At 37.3% G+C, this 12,112-nt stretch overlaps 1 protein-coding gene across 3 annotated transcripts in view; it reads right to left on the bottom strand.

Moving 5' to 3' along the window:
* ENPP3 (ectonucleotide pyrophosphatase/phosphodiesterase 3) overlaps positions 1-12,112 on the bottom strand; it is a 96,724-nt gene that overhangs the window by 16,287 nt on the left and 68,325 nt on the right. For all 3 annotated transcript variants that reach the window (XR_012095043.1, XM_008007027.3, XM_008007029.3), the window contains exons 17-20: positions 10,631-10,718; positions 8,414-8,592; positions 6,725-6,776; positions 4,610-4,764 (exon numbers count right to left, since the gene is read on the bottom strand). Coding sequence is in view for 2 of the 3 variants with exons in the window: in XM_008007027.3 (XP_008005218.3) it covers positions 4,610-4,764; positions 6,725-6,776; positions 8,414-8,592; positions 10,631-10,718 (474 nt within the window). In the remaining variant the exon portion in view is untranslated. The remainder of the gene's footprint in view (positions 1-4,609; positions 4,765-6,724; positions 6,777-8,413; positions 8,593-10,630; positions 10,719-12,112) is intronic.

Genomic DNA, 12,112 nt, shown 5'->3' with positions numbered 1-12,112 from the left:
GATTCTCCTGCCTTATCTTCCCAAGTAGCTGGGATTACAGGCATGCGCCACCATGCCTGTCTGATTTTTGTATTTTTAGTAGAAACAGGGTTTTGCCATGTTGACCAGGCTGGTCTCAAACTCCTGACCTCAGGTGATCCGTCTGCCTCAGAGTCCCAAAGTGCTGGGATTACAGGTGTGGGCCACTGCGCTTGGCCTGTCTTACTAATTTTGAAGAAAAATTATTTCTAAAATTCTGAAACCAGCTAAAACACTAATTAAGTATATAGGCAGAGTAAAAACATGTTGAGACACACAAACTCTCAAGAATATCTCTTCCCCTTTTTCTTTCTCAGGAAGCTCCTGAGTGATATAGTCCACCAAAACAAGAAGTACACCAAGAAAAACGAAGACGTTTGTGCTAAATGAGTTGGATGAGTTCTCACCATTTATTTCACTCTCCTTCAGGTGGCAGAGCTGGAAAGCTAAAAGCATTTGTTGATATTCTTTCAAAAACATATCATAGTATACAGTTCTAAGTGACCAGGTTTCTCCACTTGGTATAAGGGCCACATAAGTATGTTGTAAAATTGGAGAATAAGGAACAGTGACTGCTGACCAAGTTGGTCCCATAGACCCCTGGTATATTGCAAGTTTGATATTTCCTAACACACATCTTTATCGTTGTACTCAAACATTTCACATTAGCAAGTTTTATTTGAAGAAATATACAGTATATAAATGTAGCCCTATATGGATTTTCCATAATGTAAGGAAATTGAGATGCTTAAATTTAACAGTTAAAATTATAAAAATGTTAACAAAGAAAGTCTATTGTAATTTTTAATGAGGCTGTGGCTGTAAAAGTTGTGCTTAAACAACTTAGTTGGTCAAAATATTTACCATGTTCTCAAAGTAGCTTAGACTTTGGGCTGGGGGAAATGAACTGGGATAGCTTCAGCCAGAAAGTACTAAAAAAAAAAAGTAACATTTTCTGCTAACCGAAAATCTTGAGATTTATTTCTTACATACCAAACTTGAACCCTCAAATAAAAGTGCATCAATACTAGGAATGAGGATGTGGCCTCCTTTATCCAGGCAAGATTTTGCAACAGGCAGCCCTCTAGAAGGATGGAGGGGAGGTACAGGAAGGTCCTTTCTATAATAAAGAAGGCTTTAGTGAACCACCACCACCACCACCCCACACACATAAACAACTTCAATCCTGCCATCCTGTCAGAGTTCCCTGGAATTTTTGAAGCAACAGGATAGAAAGTCAGGAAAGCAATAAATAGAATTCAGACACTCAGATAAAATATTAACTTCTTAGCTCTCAAAATATTTCTGGAGAAGTAAAGGATGAGTATAGACAGGAACGTGAGCTGCTTGTACTTTTAGTCTGGCATTGAAACAAAGTAGAACTTGAATAGAGTATAAAATTATTTCTATTGAAGTTACAGATGCTTCTTACCTGTAGGCTGAATGTACAAGCTAAAACCTACTTATTTGAAGATTAAATAGTCACAATTTTGCCTTACAGTAAGGATAATGACTATGTATGTTTTAAATTACTTGGTTGTATGATTTATTTTCTACAGGGAAAAATAATTTTTTCATAGTTCAAAAATGTTTGCAACACACAATAATGCCCCTGTTTTAAAGACTCACAAAATAATCTTTAGAAACAAGAAAAAAAGGCTTTTTAACATGGAAAGATATGGGAGTTATGTGTGTAGATTGACAGATAGACATATAACTATAGGTAGGTAAATATAGAGAGAGAGAGATACATAGATACATGGGGGAGAGAGAGGCATTTTTCAAAGTACACTAGATTTCTACTCTGAAAAATTTGATTTCATATTAAATTCTGAAATACCTATTTTAAACAATAATCACAATTCTTGCTCTTATTTTCAGTTTTTCACCTAGCAACAGAAACACTAGTTCATATCTTCCTTCTGAACAGGCCCAGAAGCAAAATCTATGTACATCCTGACTAACCTTAATGGTTTTGAATCAGCTGTTCTAGGACCATGATTTCAAATCACAACTACTTCCCCAGAACTCTTCTGAGATAACAACAAAAATTACAAAACCCACCAAAACCACAGAAAAACAAAAGCTCCACAAATCTTAAAGGCTCAAGCCAATTGGGTCCATGTTCTGAAAAGTGCTTATTTAAAGTCTGATTTTTTGAAACACAGAGCTGATTTACAACATTTTTATGTGAATCCCAAAACATCCTTGTATGTAATTTTCTTGAACCACAACACACTAACAGAGTAATTTCTGAATTAGAAAGCAGAAAATTGCTAGAATTCCATCCTGTCACATGGAGGGAGAAATACACAAGTACTTCTGTGGGATCAGTGAAAGGACAGGAACTTTTGGTAACAAAGAAGCTAGTTTTAAAACAATAACAAAGAAGAATTGTACTAAACTCCTAGCCTGAGCCCACTTAGAATCTCTCCACCTTTGGTTTCCGCCGAAGCTCATAAAAATTCAAGAATGCAAGACAGCAGGGAAAAGTATAAAAAACATAAACATTCCCTTTAATGCCACACAATCCCTCATACTTGGAATTTTCAAAATAGAAAATTAAATAATAGGACTGACCCTGAGTGTGCCACTCCTCTCGAAAACAGTAACAAAATAGAAGTTATTTTAAGGAATGTTGTGTGTTGAAGAAAATCACGAATTGAACATTGTGCACATTAAGAAAGTAATGTTGCCACCAACGTACATATGAACTCAGGTAACTGTTGGTAAAATATTTTCCCACACTGGCAAACAAACATTAGTACTGTTACTAGTGACCACAACTGAACCATTGACAGCAACAGAACTGGCTTTCAGAATATACAAAGTTTTAATTAGCAGTCGGAAAATACGCTTATTTTTCTCCAACAATTTTGAATTGGAACAGGAAGAGTAGGTAAACCTATGGAATCAATATTTCCTTTCCATAAAAGAGGTGGTACTCTTAGCAAAAACAGTAATAGTTATAAGTTTGTCATCAGTCTCTGGATCTAAAATACTAAGATTTTCTCTACAAAAACAGCTCCCTGATTATTTACCCGTGTGGTTGGTGGTACAGCTTTGCCATTAAAAGTCTAAAAATAATGGTTGTGGTTAATTCATTCAATGCATTTCATTCAATAAGCACATACTGGGCAATTCTGTTGTGCTGAGGATACATTAAATAAAATCATCCCTGCCCCAGAGGAGTGTTTGGACTGACTTTTGGCATACTTTAAGTTTTGTTGCTTTTTTTTTTTTTTTTTTTTTTGAGATGCAGTTTCACTTGTTGCCCAGGATGGAGCGTAATGGCACGATCTCAGCTCACTGCAACCTCCACCTCCCGGGTTCAAGCAATTCTCCTGCCTCAGCCTCCCAAGTAGCTGGGATTACAGGCATATGCCACCCCACCTGCCTAATTTTGTGTTTTTAGTAGAGATGGGGTTTCACCACGTTGGTCAGGCTAGTCTCAAACTCCTGACCTCAGGTGATCTGCCTGCCTCAGCCTCCCAAAGTGCTAGGATTACAGGCATAAGCTACTGTGCCTGGCCCTAAGTTTTGTTTTAATTTACATTTTCCTTATTGCCATTGAGATTCAATTGCTTGGTTCTTATCCTTTGCTCATGTAGTAACTAAGATGCTTGTCATTCTGTTGTTGATTGGTGGAAATTTATTAGCTATTCTGAATCAAATTACTATTCTGGATACTCATAACTTGTTTCTTATGTGCAATGCAAATATATTGGTCCATCTACAACTTTGTTATTTTGTCATACATTAATGTTTATGTAGTGTAATTAATCAATTCCCTCTGCATTTTTAATGTTGTTCTTCTTGTCTCCTGAGAAAGCCTTCTCTATCCCAAGATCATAAAGATATGCACAAAGGGAACACAGACTTGCTGTTCCTATTTAGGTCTACAAATTCACCAGCAATTTAATTTTGTGTGTGGTGTGAGGTAGGGATCTACTATTTTCTTCTTGAAGGGTAGTCAACTGTCCTGTTACTACTTAGTGCAAGAGAGTTTGCCAGACAGTGAAGAGGGAGGGGGCTTTAAACAAGTGGACCTCAACCTCAGCCTGGAGATCTCTGACATAATGCATTTGTCCATGTAAGTCTAGTCTGACTTACTAGAGTTCCAGATCCTTCAGAGAAGAACAATGCCTTATTCACTTTGTGCCTACTATAACACACAGCAAATAGTAATGCACTTGTTAAATAATCAAATGAATACAAAGCCCTTTATAATCTAGTTATCATCACCTTCTATGTGCACCCATGATGTACATGGGGAATGTTAAATGAATAGTATTCCTCCGTACTTCTGTTGCTTCTGTTTAAAATGTCCTTTTCTACCTTCCTTACCAATTGGCCAATTGGCCTGTAAACATTTTCCATTTTCTCCAGGCAAAACACCATGTGTTCCTCTTTTGCACCCATGTAGCACCTATAAAAACCTTTATGTAATACTTGCACATTGTCTTACAAGCTATAGGCCAATGAGTTCCCTCCCTTTGAATCTCTACTGCAAAACAAAATTCAGCTCTTAGAATATGAAAGGATTATAAATATTTCTTGCCTGCATGGATCAGTGGACTCAGGAACTTACCAACTGGGGGACTGTGTATGAACTCCACATGGGCATCCTCATAGCTTTTCCAAATCCACTGACATATTCCCTGTGGTAAAGGAGACAGTGGTCCGCATTCTTCTGCAGTACCCTAGGCCTCCCAAATGGCAAATTTACTTTCACTGTTGCTGTTACTAAAATTAAAATAACATAAAATAAAAAGATTCATGAAATTAGCAAATGCTTCTTTGCATGTAATAACTACCCATATAATAACTACCACACTCTTATGGCTTATTATATGACAAGTACTCTAACAAATATTTCACATATTTAACCTCTTTCAATTCTTACAACAATCCTATGTGTAATTATTATTAATAATAATAATAGTGGTGTTACTACTTAATTTTACAGATTATAAAACTAAGGTTTAGATAAGTAAGTTGGCCAAGCAAGAGCCTAAGCAAGGATCTGAAGCCTGCCCTCTGTGATTCCTTATATTTTACAGCTCAGAGGATGTACATGAAGAGGTAAAACCTTCAAAGTCAAAAGTACATACTTTGTAACAAAGACGACCCACTTTAGTAATTGTCATAGGGAAGATGTTGGAATTTTATAAACTTATGTCTTGTAATCAGAATGTTTATGTCTTTCTAAAACATTTACGTTGAAATCCTAATCCCAAAGGTGATGGTATTAGGAGGTGGGACCTTTAAGAGGTGATTAAGTCATGAGGTAAGACCCCCATAAGCAGGATTAGAGCTTTCATCAAAGAGACCCTAGGGACACCTTCACTCCTTCCACTATATGAGCTCAGAGTGAGAAGGCGGCCCTTTATGAAGAATCAGGCCGTCATCAGAAACCAAATCTGCTGACAACTTGATCTTGGGCTTTCCACCCTCCAGAACTATGAGAAGTAAATTTCTGTTGTTTATAAGCTACCCAGTCTATTGTATCTTGTTATATTAGGATGGAGCAAAAGTAATTGCGGTTTTTGCCATTACTTTTGAGACCAAGTCTCACTCTGTCACCCAAGCTGGAGTGCAGTGGCATGATCTCGGCTCACTGCAACCTCCATCTCCTGGGTTCAAGTGATTCTCCTATCTCAGCCTCCTCCAGAGTAACTGGGCTTACAAAGGTGCACCATTATGCCCAGCTAATTTTGTGTGTGTGTGTGTGTATTTTTAGTAGTGATGGGGTTTCACCATGTTGGCCAGGCTGGTCTCGAACTCCTCACCTCAAGTGATCTGTCTGCCTCAGCCTCCCAAAGTGCTAGGATTACAGGCATGAGCCACCATGCCCTGTTGGGTTTTGCCATTACTTTTAATAGAAAAAAACACAGTTACTTTTGCACCAACCTAATAGCAACTAGAATGGACTAAAACAACATTCTATTGTATTTATTTACTTTTACTTGTATGCTTCTTAAAAATCCATCAGTGATGGATAAAAAACCTGCAGGCTATTCATGCCATGGAATAATACTTGGCAGATTATAAGATTATCAAAACAACTAGTACATTTACTGAGCTCTTAACTGTAGACCATGGAAAATATATTAATTCATGTAATCTTCATAGCAACTCTAAAAAGTAGGTATCCCCATTTTATAAGCAATGAAACTGAAACAGAATGAGTTTAGTACAAGAATACTTAAAAGATAACAGGTAATAATAATATTGCTACAGGCCAGGCACAATTGTAAACTCTTTCCATGTATTAACTTTTTAAATTTTTACAACTACATGAGGTGAGTACAGTTATTACAGATGAGAAGACTGAGGCACAGGGGGGCTAAGTGATTTGCCCCATATCGAACAGCCAGAAAGCACAGAGGTAGGACTCAAACCCAGGCAGCTCAGTCTGCTTACATCTAAGGAAAGGAAATAAGAGGACTGCAGATGAGTCACAACCGCTTCAAGGAATTCGTTTTGTTCCTGGAACCACTGGAACTACCCCATGCTTGTACTGTTGTCATTGTATCTGTTGTGAGTTTTGTTTTCTTTTGTTTTGTTTACCTTTTGTATATTGGCAATAAAATCTTTATGTTCAGGAACCTCTATCAGCTTATTTTGGAGAGTCCTAAAAGGGCCATGTTGTGTTTTGTTAGGTCTAAATATCAAAGACTTAACATGTTTTCTATTGACTTACTTTCTTCTTGGGTGAGATTTAGCATTTGATTCACTTGTTCCAGCTGAATACTCTGCAAGATAATGAGGGACGGGAAAGGGGAGGAAATAAGTCAAAGTAACAGTACATGTTTTAAAGGGTAATCAAGATTATTTCTGTAGTAATCAATTTAGTGTTATACTGCCAAAGAAGCTAGACTAACTTAAGATTCTGATTCTACCACTATTCAGAAATATAGAGACACTACTGCTCCCTGCATTGTGTGTGTGTGTGTGTGTGTGTGTGTGTGTGTGTGTGAGAGAGAGAGAGAGAGAGAGAGAGAGAGAGAATTCACAAAAAGATAATTGATAATGGGGCAAAGCATTCTGATCACTGCTGGAATCAATGACTAAGTTGGGTGACAACATCCCAGTGCTCCTTAAGCGTACAATCACTTGAGGGTTTTGTTAAAATATGGATTCTGGTTCAGTAAACCTAGGGTAGGGCTTGAGATTCTGCATCTTTAACCAATTTGCAAGTGATACAGATGCTGGTCCTGGGACCACACTCTGAATAGCAAGAGGCATTCTTCACATAGAACTTGGAGTTTGCAGTCAGATAGAACAAGCTTCTCTGGCCTCAGACAATTTATCTAACTTCTCTGAGCATGCTTTATCTCTAAAATGAGGAACAACATACCCACTAAGTAATATTATTATTTTTTAATGGCAGTTTGATCGAGGTTGTCAGGAACAGTCGGTAGGAAACCCACACCCTTACTCTGATCTTTGCTGTGGATTTGATCTTCATTGAGAAGTTTGCTAGACTTTTGTCCCGTAAAGCCCCTTTGGTTGGTTATTTATTTCTGTAGTATAATGCTATTTTGAAGAATAGAGATTGTGATGTCTTCACCTACTTCTGACTATAAGGAAAAATTCTTACCTCAGGCAGCAGGTGTTTTTATTTAGTTCTACACACACATTTGGAACTTGGCATCAAATGACCCTGGACATTAATTTTAGCTTGATGGACTCCTGATAACTGGGCTCCAATTTCACTCTGAAATCCCAACCCCATCCAGGTGCTCTGATTCTCATAAGTAGACTTGGTCCTTATATTTTAAGCTGCTGTTATGACTCTTTGCACTTGGGGCCTCTCCTAGCACTAAAACCTCACCCTGTGGCGTCTCCTGGAATCTGAAGTCCTGCTCCTGAACTCATCTGAGGGCCTGATCTACTAAAAAGACCTTCCCAGTGTCAACTGTCAGCCAGATTCTTCCCTGCTACCCAAAGGAATACCCTGCAGCACCTACCCTAGTGGGTGTGTCAAACAGCAGGCTACAATCCCTACACCCTCCCAGTTCTTTCTGCTCTGAATAACCAGGCATGAACATCTGATTCATAAAACACAGGAAGAATGGTTTATAAGGATAATTGGAGAGAGCTCGAAGATTACTGTATTGAATGGTGAAGGACAGTTAGTTTATAATGACATTAACAATTACCAAAGAGTGCTTTCCAGTTTACAAAGCATATTTCCATACTTAATCTTATAATGTATGCATTCTCACTTCTTGCTTCCAGATAAGGTTCAGAGAAACCACATATATTTACTAAGTAAATATCCAAGGAGGAACACAAACCTGGTTGTTGCTACCCCAGTTGTTGGCTACCCAGGTTAAGAATAGCTTGCCCCTTTACATTCTTATGGATGCATGAAGTTGTTACTTACATTTTGTAGATGAGGGCATAAACAGCTAAGATTATCTGTGGGCAATGGATTAGCAAAGCCACAAACAGAAAACCTTGACACCTCCTCCGCATAGGATGGCTCATAAAAAGGCACCTTCAGAAGATGGTTTAAACTACCACGGGTTCCGTTGTTTGGTGCTGGCTGAATGCGTAGAAGATCTGTTTTTTGAAAAAACAAGTTTAAAGTTGCTTTATACTGGAAAGCAACAACTCCTTTGTGGGAGATGGAAAGAAACAAACACCTACTCTTTCACTCCCTTTAATAAATTCTGCTGTAACGAAGCTATGTACTCCATATGCCATTCAGTTTACTGACTTTCTTCTCCATGGTTTCAAACACTAATCTTGCTAAAGAATAGAACTAGCCAGTTCAGCAGTGCACCTGTAGTCCCGGCTACTCAAGAGGCTGAGGCAAGAGGCTTGCTTGAGCCTGAGAGTTTGAGGCCAGCTTAGGAGACACTGAAACCCCATCTCTTGAAATAAATGAGGAATAGGAACAGTTGCTGCAGATGAACCAGAGGAACTTTCATGAACGGCTTCTGTTTCTCCAAAGAAAAGCTTCCTTAAATCGCCACTTTGTTTCATAAGCATATCATGATTTTCTAGCATAAAAAGCTATATTCTTAATAAAAACAAGTTTAAATAAATTAATTTATAATCTTCTTTATAGTACATTTACTTAATTATATTAAAGTTCTCTAAAGATAGACACTTTTAAAAAATGGAACTAGTGAATTTTGCTTAATATTCAGAGAGATTTTTTCATTTTTTCTATGAAAATATATAATACAAAATACAACTGTATGTTTCATAGAAACATATAGTTCGCATGTTTGTGTGTTTCTATGAAACATAAATATTTTACCAACATAGCCTTTTAAATAATTCCTGCTGACTGCCTGCCACTAACAGATCTCTCCTGGAACTGCAGTCCTATCTCGTTCCTTTTAGCCAGTTCTGCAAAGGGACAAGAGTCCAGACCATAAACCTAGCCGTGCGGATCAAGAATGTAAGTTTTTAAGGCTACAACACACCATTTTAAAAACTGATAGCCGGGCAAGGTGGCGGGCGCCTGTAGTCCCAGCTACTCCAGAGGCTGAGGCAGGAGAATGGCGTGAACCCGGGAGGCGGAGCTTGCAGTGAGCTGAGATCCGGCCACTGCACTCCAGCCTGCGCGGCAGAGCGAGACTCCGTCTCAAAAACAAAAACAAAAACAAAAACAAAACTGAATACCTTTTGGTCTCTAAGTCACATTCAGTTATCACAAAGCAATGACAAGATGAAGAGAGACAGTTGTAAGCATGTTTATGTCCAAATTTCTAAAGCTAACAGTGAAATTGCAGCTTACTCATTGCCTTGCTGGGTAAATAGATGATTTGTTAATACAATGGCCTGCAGCAAGCACGCAGGTAGGAAGGTAGGTTAGGCTTCCTAAAATCCTAATGCTTTAAGGTTTTTCTAACATTGAGTATGATAACAAGTGTCTATTCAGCTAGGACTTTTTCCCCATGTTTTTATGCCAGAGAGCTTCTCTCTGTAATTACAAGAAAATATTTGGGTTTTTAGGTATGTTTCTCTTGCTTTGAAAAGTTGGAAGTATTATTTACCTAAGTTTTATTAAGTTAAATTATCATCTAGTAACTAACTAACAGAAAAGGTTGGTCTTCTGAGATCTAAAGTTTATCATTACTGGCTGGGCTTGGTGGCTCATGCCTGAAATCCTAGCACTTTGGGAGGCCAAGGTGGGCAGATCACTTGAGGTCACGAGTTCGAGACCAGCCTGGCCAACATGGTGAAATACCATCTCTACAAAAAAATACAAAAAAAACTAGCCGGGCCTGGTGGTTCACACCTGTAATCTCAGTTACTTGGGAAGCTGAGACAGGAGAATAACTTGAACCTGGGAGGCGGAGGTTGCAGTGAGCCGGGATCACATCATTGCACTCCAGTCTGGGTGACAGAGCAAGACTGCATCTCAAAAATAAAAATAAAGTTTATCATTACTAGTAAAACAAAAAGAATTCACTCTTACAGCTGAATAAGTCTGAATAATGAATAATTCTTCCTCATCTTTTTTACTGTCTGCCTTCTCACTACAGAGCATCCAGGCTCTGGGATTCAGTTTGCTACCAATTTCAAATTACATATATTTAAAACTATCCATATTTTGTTGGCAAACTTATTTAAATATACGTACCACACATTAGGTTATAGACTTCAATATTTTCAAATGGTTCAACTTCAGTCTTCTCTTTAAAACTGGGTCCATGTGCCAGAAAGATAGCCTAGGTGGTAATAGTCATATTATTATTAGATGTCATCTAAATTCAAAACCAAATATAGGAAGAGACACAATTTTCCTTCTGTAACTACTCTCCTATTTGTATTAGGCCTCTGTAGGCATTTTTATTTTAGTTTTGAAAATGATTTTCATATTTTGCCACCTGTAATGTTGTACCAATCCCAATCAAATATAGTCAATGCTATATTTACTTCTATCTCTACCTACCTCCATAGCACTCATATACCAATAAAGTAGGAGAATACAAACAATAGCACACAAGCAGTATCAGCATAATTCTGCAATATGTGCACAATATTTAGTAGAAATTTAATCATATAACATCATATTATCTTTTCATACTGTTTCATATCATTAATCAAATATGTTAACACATGATACAAAAATGTTAACTTTTTTTTTTTTAGATGAAGTCTAACTTCCTGATCCACTTATACTTCTCTCTTTTACTTTTGGGATAAAAAGACCTAAATATTTTGGTTTACACTGAATTAATTAATGTTAACTTGATTGTATTATTTATAACAGATAAAATTATTTTAGACTATAAACAATTAGAAGAAAAGTATCAAACATAGATAAGCAATTATGTTTTGGTAACAGGTCTGTGTGTATATACATACATATATTAAGATAATCATCAAAGAATTGGAGGCATAGTTTTTTCTTGCAATAATTAATTTAACTATTATATAGTACCCCAATTAATAGTAAAGCTCTTTCTCCAGAGATTGTTTTCAAATATTTACAAAAAGATATAACTCACCATGGCAATGTTATAATAAAAAGAAACATATTCATAAAAGGCCTAACACATTTTTTTTTTCTATATGGAAAGGAGTGTGTGTGTGTGTTTGTGTGTTACAAATGGAAGTAGATGAGATAACCAGGTTGCAAAGCTTTACCTATGGGGGATTATCAGCTGCCTTCTACTCATAGACTCAGGCACACTCCCAATTTTGGCCCTTTTCAGTGGCTGTTTCTTCTGCCTGGGACACTTGTCTCCTGAATATTTGAAAGGCAAATTCTTTTACCTTTTTCAAGTCTCTGCTCAATGCCAACTCAATGACTCTTACTCTTTCCACCCTATTTAAAGTTGCTTACTGCCCCCAGAGTACCCCCAAATACTCCCAATTTCTCCCTTACTCTCCTTTACTTTTTCTTTATTTCCCACAGTATTTATCATCTGACATAACAAATAATATATTATTTTATTATTCCTACTGTCTGTATCCCCCTCTTAGAATAAAAGCTTCATGAGGGCAGGATCTTAATCTGTTTTTTTCACAGATGTATTCAAGAGTCTTGGACATTGCCTATGATAAAATAGGTGTGCAATAAATATCTGTTTTAAAAAAGCAGTAACTAGGCTTAACA

This window comes from Chlorocebus sabaeus, chromosome 13, assembly GCF_047675955.1.
Source record: "Chlorocebus sabaeus isolate Y175 chromosome 13, mChlSab1.0.hap1, whole genome shotgun sequence".
Classification (NCBI taxonomy): Eukaryota; Metazoa; Chordata; class Mammalia; order Primates; family Cercopithecidae; genus Chlorocebus; species Chlorocebus sabaeus.
The sequence above is the reverse complement of the archived record's forward strand: the minus strand, read 5'-3'. Positions and strand labels throughout refer to the sequence as shown.